Source organism: Camellia sinensis, chromosome 3 (assembly GCF_055761805.1).
Source record: "Camellia sinensis isolate YWXY chromosome 3, ASM5576180v1, whole genome shotgun sequence".
NCBI lineage: Eukaryota > Viridiplantae > Streptophyta > Magnoliopsida > Ericales > Theaceae > Camellia > Camellia sinensis.
The window spans coordinates 214603336-214629882 of record NC_138963.1 but is presented as its reverse complement, the minus strand read 5'-3'; the positions used below and the strand labels follow the sequence as shown (position 1 = coordinate 214629882).

Below are 26547 nucleotides of genomic sequence, written 5' to 3'. Positions count from 1 at the left end.
GATTTGAAGTGATATGATATGGTAGAGAAATGATATGACTTAAATAAGATGATTGTAACCTAAATAGGATAATGTGCTAAAATAACTTGTGTGCCAAATAATCACGTAATTTCGTTATAAATCAATATAATAAAATATTTAAAATTTTATAATTGATATTATAATAATTTATAATTTAATTATAATATTTTTTATTACGTTAATTTGTTACGAATTTATAATTATTTTTTTTAAATATGATAAAATAAAAATATTATAACTATTAATAGTAAGAAGTAATTTTTTTAATGAAACAATTTCAATTATGAAAGCAAAATTCGCAGTCGCCGGCGAACCCGAAGAAGCCCAACTATAAATAAATAAGGGGTCACAATCGAGAAGAAATCGAAGATCCCTTTTCCAGATGCTCGTCCTCTTCTGTTGCAAAGAAATGGAAGATTCTCCAATAGAAGAGGCCAAAAAAACACAGAGGAAGTTTATGATTGATTTATATATGAGAATCAATCAGAGTTGTCTACTCAACCGCATTCAGTCCAATCCAGAAGGAATAGCGATAACGATATATGCCGCAGATGACTCTGATTCATGCTTCTTCTTCTTCTTCTTCTTCTTCTTCTTCTTGGCTGAGTAGTTGCTTAGACACAGTGATCTATGCAAGCTTGATATGGTTGATTTTTCGAATAGCGAAGCTCTTATTATGGTCCAGTCATAATGATGCTTCTGATTCGAAGCTCCGAGTTCCTCCAGGTAATCGAGGATTACCATTCATCGGAGAAACCTTACAGTTGATGAAAGCTGTCAAGAGCAGCAATGGCGTCCATGACTTTGTTAGGGTTCGCAGACTTAGGTAATGTTAATCTTCGTTTTCTTTTTTTTCCCTTTTTATGTTGTAATAATTTTACTCAGATACGGAGCAAATTTTAATTCATTCACTCTCTTCAAATGATTGAGTGGTTCTCATCTAATTTGTAATTATACATTTTTTATGGAATGGACCAGTTACCAAAAATCCGTTTCAAAACAATACTTTTAGTAAAGTTTTTATTTAATAATTAATAATTGATTCGCACAATTTTTTCTCAAACTTATATTTTATTCCCATTTCACTTATTTTTCTCTTTTTTTTTTTTTTTTTTCTTTCTAAATTACTAGTAAAAGTCTGGTTTCTTAATTGTAAGAGTCTCATTCAGCCAAAAATTGTGTGAATGAATCATTGCTGTCAAAGGTTTCTTAGCTGTGGGGAAAAAAAAAATCAAATATTATGACAAAAAATTATAGTGAGTGAAGTTTTGACTGAATAAACCATAAAAAAATGAGTTATAATGATTTTAGAATTGTATTGACACATGAATAATTTGAAAAAAAATATACATTTTATTAAATGTTTAATGGTTGAAAGGAAATTACTCAAGAGATGCCTTAAATATCGTACCGAATTTAAGAGCATGTGCATACCATGTTTCTATTCTTGTTCCACGTTCTGGGTAACATAGCAATGAACTATTTTGCCCTTAATTTCTGCATAATTTTGTAATGAATGTTATCGATTGGACTATATTGACACAATTTTAAAAATTGAAAGATAAAATTGATACAATCGGAACTATGGTGTACCAAATTGACACAAAATGATATTAGAAGCAAATTACAATACCACAAAATATAAATATAAACTTACCATGAAAAAGAGATACTACTGATTTTGCTTTTAAACAGGTATGGAATCTGCTTCAAAACCAATGTATTAGGACAGACCCATGTTTTTCTTTCGAGCACTGAATCAGCTAAGGCAATCCTAAACAATGATTCAGGAAGATTTCCAAAGACATTAATTAAGTCAATGGCAAAGATAATGGGACAAGAAAGCGTGTTCAGTGCCCCTAAACAACACAAGCTGATCCGCAACCATCTTGCCTACTTTTTCTCTACAAGTTCTGTATTGCTGTTTATCAAACAGTTTGATAAACTGGTTTTAGATGCACTTGGTAGCTGGGAGCATAAGGGCACCGTGATTATACATGATGAAGTAGTAAAGGTTGATTGTACAATTAATCAAAAAATGATTTCTTTTTTTTTTCTTTCAACAAAGTGTTATGATTTTGATTCCATTTTGTGAAGCTAAAGTGTTTTTGATTTTGGATTTTAATTGGTGCAGATTATCTTGAAGACGATGTTGAAGAGCATGATGAGTTTAGAGAGAGAGGATGAGGTGGAGATGATGCAAAAGGATATTGCTACTGTTTGGAAAGCGTTGCCAGCGTTGCCCATCATGCTACCTTGGACTAGATACTATAAAGGCTTCCAGGCAAGTAAAGCTCATCAACTCATTCATGAACTTCCTACCTAATGACAGTTATTAATTCCTCAACTAAAAACTAAATAGGACTTACAATAACTAAATTAGTTTGGCTAGTTTGAGTTTCCGTATTGCAATATTCGTAAAATTAATTTCTACAGATGTCATGATGATGATTATATAAATTAGTCTCTCATGTTTCATGCTAGGTTGATGGTCATAGTGTCATTAGGGTCATTAAGATCGTAATTTTTAGTATATTTCTCATGTCATGCTTAATAATTTATCTGATCCGTATACTATTATTTCCTGCACATGTTTCTTTCATTTTAATGGCGGATATTTTTGTGCTTGGTGATGTGATGATATCAGCAATACAATTTGGGTGATAACTTGAGAGTCCATTTGTTTTGAAAATGATGAATCAGGCAAGACAAAGAATCATGGCCAGAGTAGAGAAAATATTTAGTGAAAGAAGAAGCGGCTCAGGAGCTCATCATGAAGATTTTCTCCAACACCTTCTCACAGAAACCCCGTCACTAACTGATGCACAGATTAAGGACAACATCTTAACCATGATTATTGCAGGTCAAATATGAATGCATTTTTACATTTCTTAATTAGCTGTCTTTCTTGTTATTTGCTTATGACAAGAAATATTGTATCCATACAGGTCAGGACACAACTGCTAGTGCAATTGCATGGATGGTCAAGTTCTTGGGTGAAAACCAAGAGATCATCAACACACTTAAGGTAAGTGCAACAAAGATAGATTTATGTAATCACGGATCACCCCCTCATTCATGTATGTACATTTATTTTAAGAAATTACTATTACCTGATCTTCCATTTTTATTCACACTGCACTGACATAGAGATGCTAGTTTATTGTTTTCTTTCTAATATTGAATAAATGTTGGCTTGTCTATTGAACAGGCTGAGCAACTTTCCCTGGTAGAAAATTTTTTGCCTGAGTCATTCCAAACGCTAGACAATCTTAATGACATGCCTTATGCTTCAAAGGTATCAAAACCTAATGAGTTTGAGATATGTTTGGTATGGTGACTGGAGTTTAGTGTCACTTTCTGGTGCGGGTCAACTGATCACTATTTGTGTACACAGAGTAGACTCAATAACATGTTTAGTAAATTCATTTGAAGTTGAGATTATATGCAAAAATTGTTGTGAACTAATTAATTAATGAAAATGCTTATAAACAGGTTGTTAAAGAATCATTAAGGATGGCATCTATAGTACAATGGTACCCAAGATTAGTAGTGCAGGACTGTGAGATTCATGGTTTGTTTTTAAACACCCATTAATTAAACTCGCATGATAAAATCTACTGTACCTTAGTTGTCCCTGGAGTTCAAACTTCATTTTCTCAATTTTTAATTTTATTATAGGATATACAATCAAGAAAGGATGGAAAGTTAATGTTGATGCAAAATCAATACACTATGATCCTGCAGTGTATAAAGACCCCAACAAGTTCATTCCTTCCAGGTTTGATGTAAGTGTTTTCATGTAAATGTTGTTAGTGTTTTCATTATCAAATTTGAACCAGAAACTGGGAGACTATATATATATGATAATCAAAGGATATTGAAGTTGGGAAATAACAATTGGATTGGAATAATATTTTGGAGTTGGGACTCCATATTTCCGTGTTGTAATCAAAGGATATTGACATGGTGGCACTATTCCTTTGAAACAGGCTGAATCAAAACCATACAGTTTCATACCTTTTGGACAGGGAGAAAGGATATGTATGGGGATGTATATGGCTAGGGCTATGATGCTAGTCTTTCTCCACCGTCTTGTGGTCACTTACAAGTGAGTTCTACCTATCTGACTTAAACATTATATAATGTAGCAAATGACATATGCTAGGATAACTTAGTTAAGTTGGCCATTTCTGATTATCAAAATCTTCGTTTTTTTAATTTCAACTTGCTTCTTTTTTTTCAATCTATATGTATGGAAATTATCTTCATGTAATTACATTTGCATAAAATGTTAACTCTTTATGTTAATTGGGGATTGTTCAAAAACCAAGTTAAAATTCTTCATATTTAAGGCTCATCTAAAAGAGAGTTGTATGTTAGGTAATTTGAGAGCCAACACGTGATAATCCCCATCACACCCCTTATGAATATACAAATTTATTCATAAATATACATCTAATCTGACACGGGTTGCTTTGGTGAAAAAATATACAAATTTATTTAATTTAACTGAATATATAACCCTTGATGGAGTAGAATGACGAAAAGAAATACATTTAGCCGACTCCACTTGATTGAGATACAAAACTTAGTTTGGTTTGGATGGGTTATAGTGTTAGATACTACTATTGTTCATAAAATTTTGAAAACAGAATAAAGTTTTAGACGATCTCCAACTGTTGATATACTTGCATTGTTTAATTCATGGAATATGTGAAGAAGAAAGGAAAAATACACTAGTAATTGACTGGTAAACATATGATTTTGATGATCAGGTGGAAGGTGATTGACTCGGATTCAAGCATTTTGAAAGGGGCACCTTTTATGACATTAAAAACTGGTTGCCCTATACATGTTACTCCTATTAGGGAAGGTGCTAAATCAAATAAATGATGATAGGACATGAGTACTATCATCAAGGAACTCGTCTATCTATTGATGGGTTGTAAGTGTTGTAATAATGTGGCAAGTTTTCCCAACTGCTTCCCATCAATTTAAGTGTGTATGTCCAAACAATATATTGTGTATTTGCCCAAAATAAAAATAAAAAAAATAGCACTGAGTCGATGCCATGAATGAAAAATTGATGTTCTCTTTCTTATGTGAGATAAAACGAAGGACAAAGAAGATAAATTTAAAATCAAACAGTGTAAATTATAAAAAAGTTTGTTTAAAATACAGATTGATCCTTATAGTTTTGAAAATTACATTACACCCCTTCAAGTTTTTAATTTCATAATAAATGGTTCATTTTATTAATGAATCATCAATTCAAGTAATAATATTTAATGATGTCAAAAATATATTTCAATTAATAATTCATGTAATTTTATTACTGTATAGGAAAGTAGTTAGCAATTTTATTTTTTTAATTAATTCTGTTAAATAAAAGATTATTTATAATTTTTTAAATTATAACGGACAATTTATATTTTAATCAAATTTCATGGAGTGTATTTGTAATTTAGCCAACAGAAAAAGAAAAAACTGAGATTATATTGTATTCTGTATTACAAAGAAGACTGGAATGTGATTATGAAATGCTTATTTTTTAGCATTCTCAATTCAAGCGATTATGAAAAAAGAGACCAAAATTTGAAATTTTACAGATTATTTATTAAAAAAAAAAAGTTATGCTAAAAAATTGGATATGGGAGAATTTATTGTAGAAAAATAAACGCCATAGAGAAGTTAGAAGTAATTTTTTAAGCAAATCCCTTTTTTCTTTTTTCCTTTTGTTTACAAATCACTTTTCAAATTTAAAATTCAAAAACCATATCTCTTTTTTTGTAAAAACATGGGAACATTATATTAATAAATAACAAGATTACACAAATAAGACCACAAAGGGTCATTCTAACAAAACAAAAAACAAAAAACAAATCTATCAAAAAAATAACTATGAGTTAGGGAAAATCACCAATCTTTTCAAAGATATGATCAAAAAAGTAAGTTCTGCTTAAAAATCCATCGCCTTCGTCATTGCTGTCCAACTCTGTCGCCGCCGGATATCGAACACCACCAGAAGCTAGAGTGAGAAGGAAGTACACTCATTGTGTGAGAGATGATTTGAGAGAGAAGGTAACCATTGTTAGGATTGAAAATTCAAAAATCTATGTTGAAAGCAAAGGAGAAAATTCTTAAAATTCTTACTTCTGATATAAAAAGTCTAGATCTATGCTCGAAAACTGTAGATCTATTTTCTAAGAATGTAGATCAACATTTTAAAAATATAAAGTGCATTACCAAAATATCGCCGGAGTACTATCGAAGCACTGCCGAAAATTACCTAAAAATCGTATATCATATCTATACTATTTGGCAAGTGGGTTTGGATAAGTTTGGGACTATTTTAGCTATAAAAGGCAAAATAGGCTATTTTAGCCACAACAAACAAAACATCACATTAAATCCATAATCATTACACTCTTCTCTCATAAAAAAAATCAGAAAAGCCAAAAAATCAAAAAACTCTTCCCAAACTAAACTTTTTAGCCCAAACTAAAATAACCAAAAAAATTAAAAAATCAAAAAAACAACCCACTTCCCAAACCACACCATATAAAACATGTTGGCAGACTTGGTGAGCAAAAGTCAGCAAAGAACTTTAAAAATTTTGCAAATATGTGGTATAATGATCTCTGCGTATTAATCAATAAAGCCTTATAAGTCAAGGGTAATTACTTAGCAGTTTCAGAGTACAATTTGAAATTGTTTATATGGTTGCTTCAACCTGTTGGGAATTTTACAATACATATTTTCATATTATATATATTTTTAGTTACGTTATTTTATTTTTTAGTTATAATTATAATAATTTTTTTTTTTATAGTTATAACATTATTATGAAATATCTAGTTATGACTTTTTTTTGTGTTTGGTTATGATTTTTTTTTTTTTAGTTAAGGCTCAGAAAGAATGGAATTGTATCATTTTTTGGAATTGTATCATTTTTTTTTGTATAATGTACATGTAGTATACACCATTTGAGGGATGTATACCGTAGTCTTTCTCTCAACACATAATAGAACATGTCGATTCCCATTTGTTAGGTAAATACTTGATTATCACAGTTTCTTATTTACTGGAATATCACGTAAACAATAATACAAGATATAGTCCAAAAATAAAATTAAAATTTTTTGAACCATCAATATCGTCCCAGATATTATCTTAAAATATATGGCTTTTTTTTTTTTTTTTTTTTCCTTTTTTGGTAAGTCAGTCAAAATATAGGGAATGAGATTGGTGATGTGCCTTATAAGCATAGCACTGTGTTGTGAGCCTGTGAAGGCACGCCTTGAATTTATTTTAATAATTCGAAATGTTCATCGTGTAGGGTTTGTTGAGTAGATCATCCATGAAAAAATTCAAATTAATTAGACATTTGTAACTTATAACAAAACTACGTTTATGTTAAAAAAATAAACGGTTAGTATGATTTTAATAATTTTTTAGAGTTATTATTTGTTTTGATCATGTAATTATATTTGTTCGATTAATTTCATATTTCATAAGAATAATATACTCAACAAATCTTATAATATAAATGATTCACATTATCAAAATATAATCAGAGTAAACCATATGAGGTGCGACAGCATGGGTGCTGTCACAGCACCCACTCCCAACCCCAAAATACATGGTTATTTTTCGTCTGCAAAAAAAAATGTATGGTTATTTTAACGCATTAGTACTCTTGAACCTTTTTTAAAGTTAGGAGTTCAAGCCTTTCTAGACATAATTTACATTTATGAAAAAATAATGAGATTTAAAATATTACAAAAAAAAAAAAAGGGTCTGACTTCTATAACAAAATAAATATCAAATTTTTAATTTTGTCAATTTAAATTTTAATCTTTTTATTTGTTTTTAATCTAAACCATATGTTATTTACTTTAAGTAAAATCGACCAAAAAAATAAAAATATTTTAATCATTAACTCACCGAAAAATGATATTTTAGACATTTTACGTAAATTTATAATGGGTTTAATGATTAAAATACTCATTTTTTGTCTGTTTTACCTAACAAAAATAGGTTGGTAGTTAGATTTAAAAAAATCAAAAATTTAAATTTAAATTGATAAAATTAAAAATTAAGTATTTATTTTATTACAATAGTCGAACCCTGATTTTTTTTTTTCTTTTTTTGTAATTTCTCCAAAAATTATTAAACATTACAATCGTGCGGCCCAGACTTGGCACGCTTGTAGTATTGTCCTGAAACCCAGCCTACATTATAATCGTGCTTTGAACATTTGTTTGGGCCATCCATGCGGATCTAAACTACAATCTGACGCCCAAATAAAACGTGGGTGTTCTTGGGCAATCTGTTGGGCCATGTCCACCCCATGGCCCACTGAATAGGATTGTTGTGAATCGTGGTTCAACTGCCACATGTATTCAGAAAATTTTAATTACACATTTTTTTTTATTTTTGAGTAAATTATAAATATACTCCTTCGAATTTACTTAAAATATAAATTGTTCCGTGAGATTCTAGAAATTACGTCCCGTCCTTTCAAGATTCTAATTGCATCACAAATGATCAATTTTTTAATAGATTATCAAGTCAATTAACAGTTTTTAATGATATCATAAATATTTTTTTGACAAAGATATATCTGTAATTTTCAAAATCACATAGAGAAATTTGTATTTTAAATAAATTTTAAGAGGCGTATTTGTATTTTACCGTAATTCTTTTTACACCCACCACGTGTATTACACCTTATACATATCGATGTAGCCAGAAATTTAGGTGCTATTTGATAAAACTGAAAATTAATTATTAAAAATTGAATACTAAATTTTTAATTTAAAAAACTATTTGTTATGTATTGAAATTTGAGTACTTATTCAATTAAAGTTGTTTAATCTATACAAGCAGCTGAAGTCTAAAAATAATTAACATTTTAATTTCGTCATTTTACTTTTTACATTGAAATATTTAATTAGATTCTTTTATCACACTAATCAGCTTGCTTGGCTCCATTTTTTCAAAAATATTTTTCAAAAAATTCTACTTTCTTATTTTTTGTGTTTTTTTTTGTTTTTATTGAATTTTTTGAATATTTTAAGCAATTTTTTTTACTTTTTAGACACACCTAACATAAATACACCTAAAAAGTAAAAAAAATGTAAAAAAAATCTTTTAAAAATTTACTAAATACCAAAAATACAAAAAAAAAAAACAAGAATTCACTATATTTTTTGTATTTATTAATTTTTTAAAATATTTTTTCACAAATTTTTTACTTTTTAGATACATCTAAGTAAGGTGCATAAAAAAAAAAGTAAAAAAAATGTATAAAATTTTAAAAATATTCACTAAAAACAAAAAAAAAAACACGAAAATAAAAAAAAAACTCAGTTTTCAAAAAACTTAATCCAGAAAACTTAAACCAAACACACTGAATATAATTGGCAAAAAAAAAAAATGATTGTAATCACAATTTTTTTTTTTTTTTTTTTTTTTTTTTTTTTTTGATTCAGGAGAAAATAAAAGAGTTTACAAGATAGCCATGGGATGATTAATCTCTTCTAGAACTGACATTCACGATGTCAGCAATTAACAAAGAAATTATACAATCAGGTGGATTTTCCAGAAACACTAAATGTTCCTGTTGATTGACTCCTGTATTGGCCAAAGCATCAGCACATTGATTGACCTCCCTAGGTGTGGTTTGAATGGAACAGTTGACGAAGTTGACATCCTTTATGATTGCTTGGTAAGGTGAGTTCCCTGCAGTGCCATCTCGTACCAGCTCCATTATTATTTGTGAGTATGTTTCTATCTTAATGTTTGACAATCCCTTTTGCATAATGATGGTCAATCCTCTGTAGATATCCGAGAGATCAGCTTCTAGACTTGTGCAATTGCCCAAGTAGCCATGATAACCCCATACCCAGGTGCCCATTTCATCCCAGAAAAGTCCTTCATAACCTGATTGCCCTAGATTTCCCTTGGAGCTGCTATCAGTGTTGAGTTTAAGTTTACCTGCAAAAAGACAAGACCAGGTAGTTAGTTTTGGTGTTGAAAAATTACAGTGTAGCATATTAAGGAAGGCTTTCCGAATTTCCATAGGTTGAGTAAGAATGGATTTGACACTAATATAAAGGGGTTGGGATTGGTTCTCGAACACTTCTTTATTCCTATCCTTCCATATCAACCAGAGTGCAGTAGCAAAGACCATGGGCCACTAAATGTTATAAGCATAAGCCTTACTGCTCATATTAGTTTTGATCCAATCCTGTAAAGGTAAACTGCTGCTATGTTGCCACCAGACATGGTCTTTGAGATTCAGCCAAACAGCTTTGGCTTTGGGACAATTTTTGAGAAAATGATGTATGTCTTCTCTATTAGTTCTGCATCTAGGACAAAGATCAGTCTCAGTCATATGTCTAACTAGTCTTATGTGGTTAGTTAGCAGCCTTTCATGCATAATTAACCAGAGAAAACTTTTGAATTTTTGGGGGATTTTGAGTTTCCAAAGCCATTGCCAATCAATACCAGTATGACCCTGCTCAGTTAAAGCTTGGTAGGCTACTGAAGTAGAATACTCACCACTAATAGATCCATTCCAGTGAAGGGAATCAGTATAGGTAACATACCTAGGTCTGTGAATACTGAGGATGACATCTTTTTCTTGTTGATTAATGAGGTCTTGAATAGGAGTTAGATCCCAATTGTCATCATCATCAATTATGGAGCTGACTTTAGTTGTGTTGTCAATATGAGGCCCTTGGTTAGTGTAGTAAAGTGGTTTGGAAGCACACCACCAATCAATCCATAAGGAGATAGTTTCACCAATTTCAACAGTCCATTTTATATTTTCCTCAACAAAATCTCTATTTCTGATTATACTCTTCCAAGTGTGGGAAGCTCTTCTATTGTCAGGCCAATTAGAAAGAGAATGATGCATGAGATACTTAGTTTAGAGAACTTAGCACCACAGCTTAGAAGATTTGCTAGTTATCTTCCATCCCAACTTCGAAATAAGAGCAGAGTTCTAATCCCTAGCTTTCCTGATGCCAAGACCACCCTGTTTTTTTGACTGGCAGACTTGTTGCCAATTCACAAGATGTACTGTTTTCTTGGTCTCAGAGCTGTCCTAGAGGAAAGATTTGTTAACTTTATCAATATGGTCACAAACACTTCTGGGTAATTCTATGGTTTGCATTAGGCGGTTAGGGATTGCAGAGGTGACAGTTTTAACAAGGGTAAGTCTACTAGCAAGGGACAAAGTTTTGGCCTTCCACCTGAGAGTCTTCTAGCCATTTTATCAACAATATCTGTTAAGTGGGTTTTGGTGATCCTACTATGAAGAATAGGGGTACCCAAATATTTTCCCAAATTATTGGTGAGGGATATACCACAATTGTGACTGAGGGAAAGAGCTTCTCTTCTAGGTATGTTGGGGGACACAAACATTTTGGATTTTTGAAGGTTTATCTTTTGTCCAGACATATCACAAAACTCAGAGAGCACATTCATAATACAATTACAATTTCTTCTATTAGCTTAAACAAACAGAATTAGATCATCAGCAAAGAATAGATGGAAAATAGGAGGACGGTTATTAGAAGCCTTAAGCCCCTTCCAATAACCACTTTCAGTTTTAAGTCTAATCATGTTAGATAGATTTTCCATACAGAGAACAAACAGATAGAGGGACAGAGGGTCTCCTTGTCTTAATCCCCTTCCCATACTAATACCAGGTAAGGACTCCCCATTCCAAAGAATAGTAGATTTAACATTAGACACACAGTTCATGATGAGGGTAATCCAATCAGTGTTAAGTTTAAATTCTTTCAAAGTATGAAGAATGAAGTCCCAAGAAATGCGATCATAAGCCTTTTCAAGGTCAATCTTTATAACCATCCCACCCATCTTCCCTTCCTTGCTTCTTAAAGTATGAATGATCTTTTGGGCAATGTTAATATTATCAGTGGTGGTTCGACTAGGTATGAAACTGTTTTGATTAGGGCTAATAAGGCCAGGGAGAAAGGGTCTGAGCCTATTGACAATGAGTTTAGTGATTGTTTTATGAGTGACGCTATAGTGACTAATGGGCCTAAACTGTTTAATGGTCTCAGGGTTATCCAGTTTGGGAATGAGCACAATTTGAGTTTTATTGACTTCATTGGGGATGGTTTTAGTCTGAAAACAGTTAGTAATGAAGTGACAAACAGAAGGGCCAAAGATATGCCAGTTTTTGTGGAAGAAAACAGCTTGAAGACCATCCTTCCTAGGTGCTTTAAGGGCTTTAATGTTTCTAATGGAATTCCACACCTTAGAGTTGGAAATAGGAGCAAGGAATTTATGGTTCTCCTTTAGGGTAAAGCTGGTTCTAGCAATGTTGATCCAGTTATTCAGTAAAGGAGTCTTCTCCTGATGGAAAAAATTAATAAAGTGATCCAATATGTGGGTTTTGAGGGTAGTAGTGTTGGAAATCCAATTGCCACTATCATCCTTTAAAACATAAATTTTCAACTTCCTTCTTTTGGTAATGGTAGATATGTGAAAAAATCTGGTATTTTGATCCCCCAAAGTGATCCACTTACTTTTAGATTTTTGATACCATAAAAGTTCTTCTTGAAAGAGAGTCAAGTTGTATTGCTTTATCAGGTCTTGTTCAAGCGTAAACATGTTAGAGGAGAAAGAATGGGCTTGGGCTTTTTGAATGCTTTCTATACGAGCAAGGAGAACTCTTTTTCTTTTAAAAATATTCCCAAAAACTTCCTTATTCCAAATTTTAACATTAAGAGTAAAAGTATTAATAGCTTCAAGAAGGTTAGCATCGATATTAGACCAAGAATTGAGGACAACATCAATAAAGTTAGGATGAGTAAGCTAAACAGCTTTAAGTCTAAAAGGCCTACTTAGAGGGTTGGAGGGATGCATACAATGGTGAGTGGTCAGAGTAGGTTCTTGGGAGAGTTCTCACAGTACCTTCAGGGAAGAGAGCTCGCCATTGGTCATTACTCATAGCTTTGTCTAGCCTTTCCATAGTATTTGCCAGTCATTGTCTATTGTTGGTCCAAGTGAGTCGAGGACCCACGCTTCCCAAGTCAATGAGATTACAGTTGTTAATCCTTTCATTGAATCGCCGGGTTGTGCCATGGTTGTGGGTATAAGAGAAGCTCCTGCGCTCACTCTGATTGGTGAAATCATTAAAGTCCCCAGTAACTAGCCAAGGCTTGTTGATGCTATTCGTAGTGTCTTCAAGTTCTTTCCATAGAGTCTCTCTGGTAGAGGGGTTAGGGCTGGCGTATACTGCAGAAAATAGCCATTCCTCATAATCTTCTTTGTGGACAGTGGCCTGGATACATTGGTTCGAGACTATTGAAGCTTTCACATTTACATGGTCAGTGTTCCATATTAACCAAAGGCCGCCAGATCTGCCAACTGGGTCTACAATAGCGGATGCTGAGAAACCCAGATTGTTAAAGAAGTTGCCCATTGAGCTGAAAGTAACTTTGGTTTCCATCAGTATAAGGATATCAGGTTTATGGAGGTGGAGGTGCTCCATCATGTTTCTTCTGAAGTTGTTGTTCCCTGCCCCGTGGCAGTTTCAAATTAACATGTTGAGAGAATTCATGGATGGGTATGGGAGGAGGGGATCGATAACCAAATTGGGACAGATACGACGGATCTTACGATGATCCTGCTCTATGGACCTCAGGGATGCTAGCTGAAACGAGTGGATTGGAGAACCTGGGATGGTGCTCCAGCATGGTTCTATTCTCAACTTGATCTGTTCGATCCATTAGATTATGTCTACGCGGTGAATGGCTTCTATCCCTGGTTCTAAGAATAGTCTCGTCGTAGTGCCTTCCATCTTGTGGACCATCGTTGTTGGGCAAGTGATCTCTTCGTTCGCCATAGCTAGGTTCAAGGTCTGGTGGTTTTCTCGGTATGGAGTTACTGGTTTTTAGGGATAAGGCTTGAAAGGAGGAGGTGTGAGAGGGGTTAGATGGGATAGGTGGATGGTGAGATAAAGGTAAACGTGGAGGTAGAGGAGACTTGCAAGGAACCTCCAGTACCTCTGCCATAGGGATTTCTGGAGATTCACTGGTAAGATCTGGAGAGCTATGGGTTGTAGTTAACAGGCTAGACGGCATGGTTCTGACCTCGCTAGGTTCAGAGGCTTGATGTGAGAAAGCATGAGGCGTGAAGTGGGAACAGAATGAAGGATTATTCTGGGTATTGGCTAGGCCTTCAACTGGGCTGGAAGTCGTCAAAGTGGGCTTAGGAATAGTGGACCGAGGAATCTCGAAGTGGATTGCTAGCCCAACTGGGTGGTTGGCTTTAGGTGTATTAGAAGTGGAGGCCCCATTTCTCGTAGCCCATTTTAATGGGCTTTTTGCCTCTGGTGGGTTCCCCTTCTTGATGGATAGGTCTACCTAACTCAACAAATTTACTGTTGTTTGGGTTTGGATTGGGCCCATGGGGCTGGGTTTTCCTATTAGAATTGGGTCTACGAGCCCTTTTGGTGACAAGCATCTATGGCCCAAAATCAGCATCTCCGTCCTTAGAGCTAGGTAGGTTACCGTTGCCCTGGATTTGAGCCATTTGAACGGACCCTAAAATGGCTAGATGGTCTCCCGCCGGCGGTGGTTCAGGTCTAGAAGTCTTGTACAAAACTGGGTTTGCTGCTTTGAATCGACAAAGTTCCTTCTGATGATCGATCCTGCCACCAAAAAAAAAAACAAAATGAATGGATTGATTCGTACTCAATATTATAACTTTTCTTACCTAACACAAATCTGGGGCAAAGCGGTTTGTTGATATCGACTTCGATGCAGATGCGAGCAAATTTGCCTCTTGTGGCCATGGTAGTGGTAAGGTCAATCTTGAGTGGTTTTCCAATTTGTTTTGCAATGGTGTAGAGTACTTTCTCCTGGAAATACTCAATCAGAAGCTCGGGAAACCTAACCCAAACAGCGGTTGTGGTTTCAAAAGCTTCCGAGGCCTTAAAGTCAGGCTCCCATTTTCGGACTGTGAGGTAATGGTCCATAATAACCCATGGTCCTCCTGAATAAACTTGCGCACAATCTTCCTGAGAAGAGAATATAAACAAAAAATAGTTATTACCCAGATCAATGGCAGAGAAATCATCCATTAGACCCCATAAGTGTTTAACTCGCGTACACAACATCCTATAGCCAATGCTCTTCTCCAAGAGCCTAACGATGAGGGTGTTAACCCATGGTTGTCTGATCTGCTGCAGGAGTTTTTTGGGGAGGGAGATGCTGGGTATCCCATTTGTGTCTCCTTGTGATGCTTCTTCGTGTATGTTTGTGTCCCCATTTTCATCCTCATCGTCAGGTGAGATTATATTTGTTATATCATTAAAGAAGAAATCCTTACTCTTAGGAGCTGATAGGGCCTCCTTGAAAGATTTGATTTGAGGCTCTTCAACTAATGTAACTGGTGGAGGTTCTTCTATTAAGGGTGGAGAGGATATTGTCGTGGAGATAACCTCAGAGCTTATATCCATGTCCTTTTCCCCCAGCGAGTCCTTGTCCTTCACCTTCTTAGTACTATGAATCAGATGATTTGTTTCCTCTTGTGATAATTTGGTTTGCACAGTATCAGATAAAGGAGTGGTGCTCATTCTAGAGAGAGAAGCTTTAGAAAGAAGCCTTTCAGTTGTATTATTGTAATCACAATTATAACATTATATTTCAAAATTTTAAAAATTACATTCTTATGTTTCTTAAAACTACCCTCCTCCTATCCTAAGATTATTTTTCAAGACTATCACCATTTTTACTAGTTTTAGAAGAACTTTATTCTAAATACAAATCTATAAAATGTGTAGACAATTCTAAATCTTTCCAATTAGCTTTTGCACCATCATCAGAAGTCACCCCTACATGTAAAATGCCATTAAACTTAATTAAAATAAATTTAACATATGCATTATTATTATTATTTATTTATTTATTTATTTATTTTTATTTTTATTTTTTGTAATCAATCAAAAAAGAATAAATATTACTAATGTAACTAAAATAAATAAGATGTAAACTCATAGATGGAATTAAAGCCTTAAAATTGATGAAGTAGTCTCATTATGATTGATTTTAAATTTTCATAACTTATTTTTATTTTTATTTTTTAATCGCAATGTTACAGACCTATATTTTAGATTCATAGATTTACAAATTCATTCACAATGATATGACAATGAAGATGAGTCCTATATCATTGAGTGTGTAACCAATAAAAAAATGAAAGCAAAAAAGAATTAGGGATCTTAAGCATTTTTCTTATTTTTATTTTTTAATTTTTAATTTTCTAAAAAATAAATTCGGAAAACTCAACCAACCAATATATATTTTTTGAAAGATGTAATAGAGAAAAACCAGATGAGTCAAAATAAAAACATAATGAAAATTCTCACAAACATATTTATACACAAGTTAATACATATATACATATAAAAAAAAAACTTAAAAATAATGGATTCATATATATATGCAATTTTTTTTGTTTTTTTGTTTTTGTTGTTTTAGAGTTGAATATATACATTGATGAAACAGTTCGTTCCACGCGGAACGGGTCGGACTGATCCATGCTCCTCAAGCCTATGTCCGAATGACCAAGTCCACCAGAAGACCTGCACAAGAGTTCAACGGGGAACGAGGAGTCCCCCAGCGAACCCTCCAACGAGCAAGTTAGAGAGAGAAGTGGAATGTGTAGATAGATTAGAGATAGAAAAGCTTTACCTTCTTCCTGTCTTTGACGTCTGTTTATATCATCTGGTAATCATTTCGTTGTCCCTTCCGACTTGTCACCTTGGCCGAAAGTCTATGTTTTAGCTTGCCTTGTTCATGGTGAAGCCGTTCTGTCCCGACGGAGAGGGGTTGTCACAATAAATGCTGTAAGGGGCTTCATTAATAGCGATGTGCAGTGGCAATAACTTTGCAGACCTTTGTCTGTTTATATGGCTTGCCCTTCTCTTGACATGTGTCTTGATGTCATTGGTTCTTATTGCTACGTTGGGATTCGGCAGTGCTAGGCCTTAGTATTTTAGTTGTGTATTGGGCTTACCCATGTCAGTAGTCCCCCATTCCCAAGTGCAGCTTTAGTCTAACGAAGGGAATAATTAAGAAAATGAGGGTTGTAAGAGACCAGCAGGGTGAAGGTCGACTGAGATGAGTGACCAAACCATAAGGAGGGCCGACCGCGAAAGGTGGCCGAGTGGAAGGACCGATCATGAGGAGGGGCGACCGCGAAGGGTAGCCGAGTGGAGGGACCAATCTTGAGGAAGGCCGACCGCGAAGGGTGGCCGAGTGGAGGGGCTGATCATGAGGAGAGCCGACCGCGAAGGGTGGCCGAATGGAGGGACCGATCATGAGGAGGGCCGACTGCGAAGGGTGGCCGAGTGGAGGGACCGATCATGAGGAGGGCCGACAGCGAAGGGTGGCCGAGTGGAGGAACCGATCACGAGGAGGGCCGACCGCGAATGGTGGGTGATGTAGCGCGGGGCTCGAGAGGCGGCGTGGTACGTGTTTGAAGTGAAGTGGAATAGACAAGGAAGGGGAAAGGGACAGTGGATCGTGGTTGTACACGTGGCTGAAACTCGTAGTGGGGAAGGTTAGGCGTTGGGCAAGAAGTGAAACGATAGGTCATTATAGGGTATTGAAAAGACAGTTTTGGCGGATTTTTGAAAATTTTCAAACTCGCGAAAATTAATTGTGACCCTTGGAATACAGGCAAGCCATGGGCCTTTGGTATTTTTCGCTTTACCTACCTTTTTGTAAAAAATCAAAACATTCCAAGTGTAAACTCTTTCGTTGCTAGCGATACACCCCTGTAACACTTTGTGAATTTTCTTGTGCTCGTATCTGAAGCTATTCGCAGACACACAAGAGAGATGGCCCAAGAGGAAGCAACAAATGCATGGGTTGATCCACTAGGCGACGACGATGCGGTGGGTTTGGCAGAACAATACCGTACGGAGCGTAGGGGGGGAGGGAGTGAGTCAAGCGATCCCTACAACAAGTTGGGTCTTGAATGACGAAATTTTTTTATCTCGAAAGAGCTAATTTCGTCACTATAGATATTTGTGACGAAATATTTTTGTCACCAGTTTTGTCATTGAATGTTTGTCACTAAAAACCACCGTGACGAAAAATAATTTCGTCACAAATGAAATTAGTTCAGTGACGAAATTTTTTGTCACCAATAAAACAAGATTTTGTCGCAAAAAATTCTCATTTTCGTCACCAAATAATTATTCAGTACCATATTTATAATTTTAGTTGACGAATAAATTTGTCACAAATGTTGATCATTGATGAGGAAATAATTTCGTCACAGTAAGATGCAAAGGTGACGGAATTTTTCGTCTTCAAAAGTCATACATGGGTGACAAAATATATTTCGTCGCAAATACATTTATATACGTAATGAAATTTATTTCGTCACAAATATATTTATCTACGTGACGAAATATATTTCATCACCAAACAACAAAATCAATGAAAACTTTCATATATGCGCTGCAATAAATTGTCACAAAAAATGTTTATTAACGACGAATAATCACTTTGTCATAATAACAAGTACAAATGATGAAATAAATTCATCACTAAAGCTGTTCCATATTTTATATTTCAATTTCAATTTCAATTATTATTTCACAAATATCCCTGCTCATATCCTAATAGCCTTTTAATTGTACTAAGAAATCCACTAGCTATTATACATCACTCCACAGAAAAATTCAGTAAACAATTTATATTATAAATCAAAATATATCCATCAAACAACTTTAATAATATAAACCATTAAGTATAACAAAAAAACCATCAAAGCAAATCCCAAAATGAACTAACGTGGAATCTACAAAAAAAATCAACACTCAATCTTGATTTGCAACTACAACTAAGTATTAGTTCAGGAAACAAAATTCAACAGTTGATCTTCATTTGCAAGTATACTTCCAAATGTCATCAAAAACCAATCTGCAAAGAAAATAAACAAAGAAAGCATTAATATATTATCAATTATATGTAAACTCATATATAAATAATTTTATTTTATAAACCAATTTAGTAGAAATGCATCTAACAAATCAAAACTTCAAAGAGTTGAGGTGATCCTTGATGACAAAATAACACGGATAACATAAGATGCCAAAAGATTGCAAGAATACCATATATCACTATCACTAATGGTAGAATATATATATATATATATATATATAATAGCTCCAAAATATAATGTAGCATTGAGGTACATTTGATTCACGACAATGGGCTATATTCATTCATTTGGTCACTCGCATAATAATAATGCAGAAGCACTTGCCTCTAGAGACTCAATTAAATTAATAAATAAAGCGAAAATGAAAACATGATTTTCCAGTGGAACAAAATGAGGCAAATCAAAAGACCAGCATTTACATACCTGCCAAAGTACAACTTTTTGATAACGTATGCACAGAGTAATCCAATCTGCAAGAACAAGTAAAATGGCTTACAGATTTGCACAAATATTTTCTTTTTGTCAGTAAGAGACAATTCACAAGCAGCATACATTAAGTTTTGAGTGGAAGCAGCAGAAGCCATGACAACTTTAAGAGCACATCTATGAGGCCCAAAGAAAACTTTTTCCTAGGGCGTATGCAGTCGCAAACCACTCTAACAAGCTAAGAGTGTGTTTGGATTAAAGGGTTTAGAATTCTAGAGATATTTGAAATAATGATTCAAAATCATATAATTTAAAATCCAAAAAACTCTTCTTTGAACTAGTTTCGTATATCTGGATATTTGCCTACTTTCAGTCAAACTGAAAGAATTACAACATAAGACTGTATTATTAAAAATTCATAGAATCATGTAACAAGGATAGTCATAATTTCGATGAGCTAAAAAGAAAAGGAGAAAAACAAAAAAAATATGAAAAGAATATGAAAATACGAGTGCTTTGGTACGCAACTCAAGCTAGCACCAACTAAAAATAAAGTTTGCTAAATATTCCTCCTTTGCTTCTTATATAGTCCAATTGAGCACAATGAAGACAATATATGATTGGTTGGCTAACACGAATCGAATGTTTGTGTCAAATAACAAGGACAGCACCACTAAGAGGGAGAAGTTGAAGCCTTAAGAACAAGAGATAGACCAGCAGATATGAATGTAAGTTGTGAGAAAGCACATGATCTTAAGAAAAGACTTCTTTAGCAAGGACAAAGTGGTTGAAATGTGGCTTCACCAGGTTGACTATAGGGAAAACCTTCAAATGGATCAATCTATACTAACATATAATGGGAAGCCTCAACTTGGTGTCCACATTTTCTGGAAGTTGTGTCATGTTAGTTTTGTTGACCAAAAAACCATACTATTTGATGACTTTGGCATTTTACCCATAGGGGTAAACATGTAATATACAAAACCTTATAAAGCAGTGAACTTAACAAACCACTTTCCAAAGGCCACGTTCTCATGACAGTTACATTCCTGAGAAGGCCATGTTCTCCTCTTTACTGTTCCATTTTTTGCTAGAAAAGAAGACATTAATTATGGTGGCTTTGTTGAGCGAAGTATTTTCCATTTTCGCTGCTTTCAAGTTTCATCTGGCCTTCCAAATTGCACATTGCTATAGCTATAGACGAATTTGAGAGATATAATTTGATATGATTTTTCCAATTCTTAACACACTGTAGAAAACATTCAACCATATAGAAAGCAGGACAAATAAAGAAAGTACAAATGAGTCGTTATGCACTGGATTTCTGCAATTAAAGTGTAAGTATTCCTTTTATCTTTCGCATCACATTTGCACCCAGATTCGGTTTCACAAACTTTGGAGCCAAACGTGGAAACTAAAATTTTACATTAACCATACTATTTCCACAATTGAAAAACTGTTACACTTCTCAGATTTTAAATTCAATCAGTACGCATATACATCATGTGTGCCACCATCTATTAAAAGTCCTTAGTATGCTAAATCATCCTAATGATATATGCAAAACAGCAGCAATCATAAAGTGATATACAAACTTGATCAACCCACTGCCTGAGACTCAATAAATGTTTCTTCATTTCTTCTACTGTGAAAAACTCAATCAAAGACACATTCATTATTAATCACATCACTAACTTAGAGCAACTCCAACATTGCCTAGCAAAAATACACAAAAAAGTAAACTCATAGTCTTATCTCTACTTTGGTTAGTGTGCATTTAACTAGGGTCATGCTAAGTAAGAATTTTGATAATGAATCTATTTTCATTAAATACATCTTCAAACTTGTTACATCGTAGTTAATAAGTAGTCAAACTACTGTACTTTAACTAGTATATACTAACCAACATGAGAAAAATAAAAAGATAAAACAAGCGAGACTTACCGAAAAGGCGATGTACGAGTTCATGGGATACCTCCTCCTCTAAATTGTCCTTTGAAACCTTGCTTCTTAAGAAACTCCATGATGTTGATCATTATGGATGGGGAATGCATTATAGTCCCTGTAGCTGACTATTCCTTTTGATTTGTCACAGGAGTTGCAATCAATCCAGCTGCTCTGTCAACTTCTACGGATGGTGTAAAGAGGGCAGAGCTTCTTAAGATTAGTTTTTCCTTGCAGATGGTACTAATGCTACAAAATTGATTCATCTATATTTCAAATTTAATTTTTCATTACATGCCAGCTTTTTTATCATTCTTGCTAAGAAGATTTAGATGCTGATCTCAAAATTGTTTATACTTTCATAAATATTGAATTGTTAGAAGTGTTGTAGATTGTAAATATGACTTATCAATAATTATGGAAGAACATTGATCTAGGGTTCAAGTCTTTGCGAAATCTGTATTTTCATTCTTTGAAACATGGCAAAACAATGCAACATGTAGTACCACATTTTTTCATAACTGGTTGCTTTTGCAGGTTTCTATCTGTGCTGGTTCCTTGTTAAGGAATTTGTTGTTGAGGGCCTAGTGATGTGAGGTTACTTTTTTGGATTGGTTTCTATATTCCTAGTTTGAACACTGAAGTTGATGTTATGGAGGTTGTATGTAGGATGTATATTTTCTAGTTTTATTTTATGACTTATTCACCCAAAAAAGTATATGGAAATATAAAGATGGTATTAACAAAGCATCATTAATGAATATATAGCTATGAGACATGATAACAAAAATGAATGGCCATACACATAGTACCTCATCGTCAACACTTTCAAAGGACTTAGCATCATCAGTGTCATCTTCAAGATCTGACAATATGTAGTCATCATCATCTACCTCAACCCTAATGTTCTTTCCCTTCTAATTAACACGATTGGGCTTAGTAGAACCCATCAAAGAAGCTACTAAACGCTTTAATTGTAGAGCATCCATTTTCTTTTTATTCTTCTTGATTGTCTTATATCTTTCCATTTCGTACTGTGTTCGCTTCTGTTTCGCTAGAAAACCTGGTTTGATCCATTCTTTCTCCCCTTTGGCCATTTTGGTAACTAAAAAGCATAAATTGATATAAAATATAAAATATAAAGCAGAATATTTACTTGAAGAGACACAACAAAATATAGCATAACTATGTAATGCATTAAAAACATATGTCCATATAGAAACCTAAAAAAAACAAAAACTAAATATCATAATCCATATCAGGATCCATATCCTTGCACATTCTTTCAATTGTATCTTTAAGTGGCGACACTCTTTAGGTGTCCCTTTGATTACCACTAGGCAGAGAGCTGCTGATTGTACTAGTTTGATCACTAGGATAACCAATAGGATTAAGTCTTGGACTAATAGAGTTTTGTCCTATGCTGGTAGAGCTCAATTGATCAGCTCTGTCCTCTTCTCTATGCAAGTTTACTGGTCTTCTCTCTTTATTATTCCCAAAAAGGTGATTAAGGAGGTTGAGGCTGTGCATAGATCCTTTTTGTGGTCTGGGCTTGAACTTAAGAAGACTGGGGCTAAGGTTGCTTGGGACAGGTTGTGTGCCCCTAGAGGTGAGGGGGTCTTGGGTTTAAGTCTATGGAAATTTGGAATAAAGCTGCTGTGTCTAAACACATTTGGTTCCTTGTTTCGGGGGGTGAGCAATCCATGTGGTGTCAATGGGTTAAATCCTACCTTTTAAAAGGCTATAGTTTTTGGAGAGTCAGAGTCCCTAGTGATCTCTCATGGGTATGGAGGAAACTGTTCTCGTAGGAGCCTCATATACCCTCTGATCAAATGTTTGATAGGCTCTAGTGAGAATACCTTTCTCTGGTATGACAATTGGCATCCATTAGATTCGCTGTGGTCTAAGTATGGGGATAGGCTCATTTATGATACTGCTCCTGATAGCAATTCTAAAGTGAGGTCTATTGTGACTGATAGTGGGTGGTAGTGGCCCAATGATTCCTCTTGGGAGGTATAAGAGATTATCTCTACCACTCCCCCTGATTTGACACCTTCCCTGTTGAGGGTTGACAAAGTTATTTCGGTTCCTAATAAGGATGGTAAGTTTAGTATTGGGTCTGCCTGGCAGCAATGGCTTTCCAAGTGGCCTAAGAATCAATGTGTTGGATTACTCTGCGCCCTCATTCCATACTTAAAGTTAGCTTTATTGTGTGGATGGCTATCCTTGGTAGACTCAATACGAGTGATAGGCTTACTATATTTGGCATTAACATTGCCCCCACATGCCCTCTGTGTGGGCAGATTCGGGAAGATCATAACCACTTGTTTTTTCAATGCCCTTTTTCCTCTAAAATTTGGGCTGCTATCCTTGGAAAATGCAATGTGAACTGGACTTGTAATAGCTGGAATGATTGGGTGGGTATGGTGGCTAGAGATTGCAAGGGTAAATCTCTATCTACCATTATTAAGAAACTTGGCTTCTGCCACACTATTTATCAAATCTGGTTGGAAAGAAATAACAGGATGTTCAATAAAGAAAGGAAGCCTGAAGAGGTTGTCCTTCAGAGTATCATATGCATGGTTAGATACAGGTGTCTGGCCTGGAAGAACATCAAGAATTCACCCACTGATGATTGTTTTCAGCAAGAATGGAGGCTCCCAACCACCATTCTTAAATTGAGTGGAGTGTAGCTTTCGGAGGGTTGAGTGTTGGTGAGTTACCAATTGAGGGTTGTGTGATGAGAGGCTCTACAGGGAGGTGTACTAATCTTTATATCTATATCTGTTACAGCTGCAGGTACAGAAGGATGCTTACCAAGAGTGAGGGATGTGAGTTCAAATATAGTGGGTTGAGTGCTGTGAGCCTGAAAATGTGTGTTATACTAATGCTATTAACTCTCTATAATATTCTTGAAGGAATTTGGTGTAGTTACAAGAACAAGGAAAACCTACATGAATAACTTCAAGCTTCTCAATATTTGCACCTAATGTTTGCAACCACTGACTGGTATTCCCTTAACAAACCTTGTCTAGTTAATTGAGATGCATTTTGAGGCTTTAAAGCGAATTTTCAAATGCCTTTTTCAGGCTGGATTACCATATGCATTGGTTAAATATCAATAAATGAGCTACCTAACCATAGCTGACATTGAGTTTTTTTTTTCTGATTTTCGTCATGTATGTATTTGCAGGCAGAAGTGATTTTCTAATAAGTAACTCTTTTAGCAGTTTAAACCTAATCAATTAGTCAAATTTGCAATGTTGGCAATAATGCAAGACATATAATGACAATCATGGTATAAAGTGACCACCGTATCAACTAGTAGAGCTTTTGTTTACATCTTTAATTTTTCAAGTGTTCTGACAGCTTTATATCCGTAATTTAGGGATAAACAAGATAAATCAAGTCAATGTGGGGTATTCATGATAATGGTAAGCCATGACGAAAGGGGTAAGCAAAATTGGGCATTGTATTATCGTAAGTATGCAGTACCAAAGAGGCAAGAATTGCATAAAATGAGTCTTCCTATGAAAAAAAAATAATATGGTGACAACTTGATCAATCTATTCCATTATATGCACTATGAAAAAAATAAGCTATTTGAACCAAATCGATTATAATGGTAAACAAATTAAGCTTGAACATATTGTAATGCCCGTTGAGTTTTCAAACCAAGCTTTGACTTGAATCGACTCAACTTGTTTACAATATGAAACACTAAAAAGGGAAAAGAAAGATAGTATTCATGATTTTACTCATTCAATTTGAACCAATTTCAAATCTAACCTGAACAACAACCAAATAAACCAAAAAAAAAAAAAAAACTATATATATCCAAATTATAACAAATATTAACAAACCCAGAAACATCAGACATTTAATTTATCAAAATTAGATTCAATTGCACATGGGTTTTCCCAAACTCTTGAATCTACAACCATAATTGAATCAAATACAGAGAAAGAAGGTCAAAAGAGGGTGACCTGTTGTTGAATCCTGGCCATCTCAGCGGGCGACATGCGACTCATCAGCTCCTGGGCGAGTCTCATCAATTCAGGATCCATCATTCCGTTGAACATTCTCGAAGCCCTTTCACGCAATCGATGATCAACAACAACTATTAAATGGCAATAGATCTTCGAATGTTCGAACGAAGAGCTACGGTTTGAATTCGAGGAAACAGAGAATTTCGAGAATCGGAGAGAATTTTTTGATTGGGTTTTTTAGATTTCGATTGAGAGAGCATCTAACTTTGGCACATGCAACCAATGTGTATATATATATACACACGGCCGAGCACATGCGATGTGCAATTTCTTTTTGAATTATAATATTATTTTTATATTATTTTTTTTAATAATATACATATAAATCATATGATTAGTAATTATGTACAATGTAATCGTTGATATTAATGTATTTGATAAATGAAGTTTATGTACATTAAAATATGTACAAATCTTTAAAAAAATATAATATTTACTAATCTTAACTAAAAAATCTGTACAACAAAAATTCATATATATTTTGAATTTGATAACATGAGACTGGAGATCCTCTAAATCCTGAAAATATATATATATATATATATAAGATATATGTAAAGATTAGTTTACTAATAATATAAATTGATTAAATTAAAATTTTACGTTCTTAAAGTGAGCCATAATTATACATATGCGTACTTTAGCTAATAAAGTACAATAATAACTTTGATCTTCTAATTGACTTATTATGTGTAAAGACACAAAAAGTAATTATTGTGTTAATTTTTTATAAACAAAATTAAAAAATTACATTTTAACATAGATTGACATAGTCCAAATAACATGTCACGTTCAACTTTTTTTCTCACCAAAAGTCTCAAAATTTTGACGCCACCCAAAAAAATTAGAGGGAAAATCTTTGGTGGCGAATTTAATTTTTTCTCACCTAAAAGAAGTATTTATTGTCGAAAATAAATTTCATCACCTATTATTTTTACATTTTTATTATATGTGACAAAATCTTATAATTCGTCACGGATTATCCTTATTTAGTACCGAAATTTATTTTATTCACTACCTTTCGTCACCATAGGTTATTTAGAGAGCTAATTAACTTGTGTTTTGTTTTGAGGGAGAGGAGATAGGAAAACTAATA

General features: G+C 34.1%; 1 protein-coding gene and 1 long non-coding RNA gene across 3 annotated transcripts; one reads left to right on the top strand and one right to left on the bottom strand.

The window, feature by feature from the left end:
- Positions 1-290: 290 nt before the first annotated feature.
- Positions 291-5107, top strand: LOC114288629 (abscisic acid 8'-hydroxylase 1). Its single transcript, XM_028232147.2, has 10 exons — positions 291-847; positions 1717-2035; positions 2156-2305; positions 2725-2884; positions 2970-3049; positions 3233-3319; positions 3517-3595; positions 3703-3809; positions 4014-4132; positions 4800-5107. The coding sequence occupies exons 1-10, from the start codon at positions 564-566 to the stop codon at positions 4915-4917; spliced, it is 1503 nt and encodes a 500-aa protein (XP_028087948.2). The 5' UTR covers positions 291-563; the 3' UTR covers positions 4918-5107.
- Positions 5108-18768: 13661 nt separating this feature from the next.
- Positions 18769-25681, bottom strand: LOC114256138 (uncharacterized). Of its 2 annotated transcripts, XR_014365229.1 has the most exons (5): positions 25389-25659; positions 22215-22507; positions 21403-21586; positions 19456-19502; positions 18769-19010 (listed from the first exon to the last, which is right to left on the bottom strand). It is a non-coding gene; the product is annotated as an uncharacterized LOC114256138 (long non-coding RNA). The 2 variants fall into 2 exon arrangements; XR_014365230.1 differs by lacking the exon at positions 22215-22507 and having other exon boundaries at positions 25389-25681.
- Between the last annotated feature and the right edge of the window lie 866 nt (positions 25682-26547).

What these genes read in the sequence shown, in the direction of transcription:
- LOC114288629 (XM_028232147.2), top strand. Translation starts at nt 564, where the DNA reads ATGCCGCAGATGACTCTGATTCATGCTTCTTCTTCTTCTTCTTCTTCT. An exon ending in CTTAACCATGATTATTGCAG is followed by an intron (nt 2,885 to 2,969) that starts GTCAAATATGAA and finishes GTATCCATACAG; the next exon opens with GTCAGGACACAACTGCTAGT. An exon ending in AGATCATCAACACACTTAAG is followed by an intron (nt 3,050 to 3,232) that starts GTAAGTGCAACA and finishes TCTATTGAACAG; the next exon opens with GCTGAGCAACTTTCCCTGGT.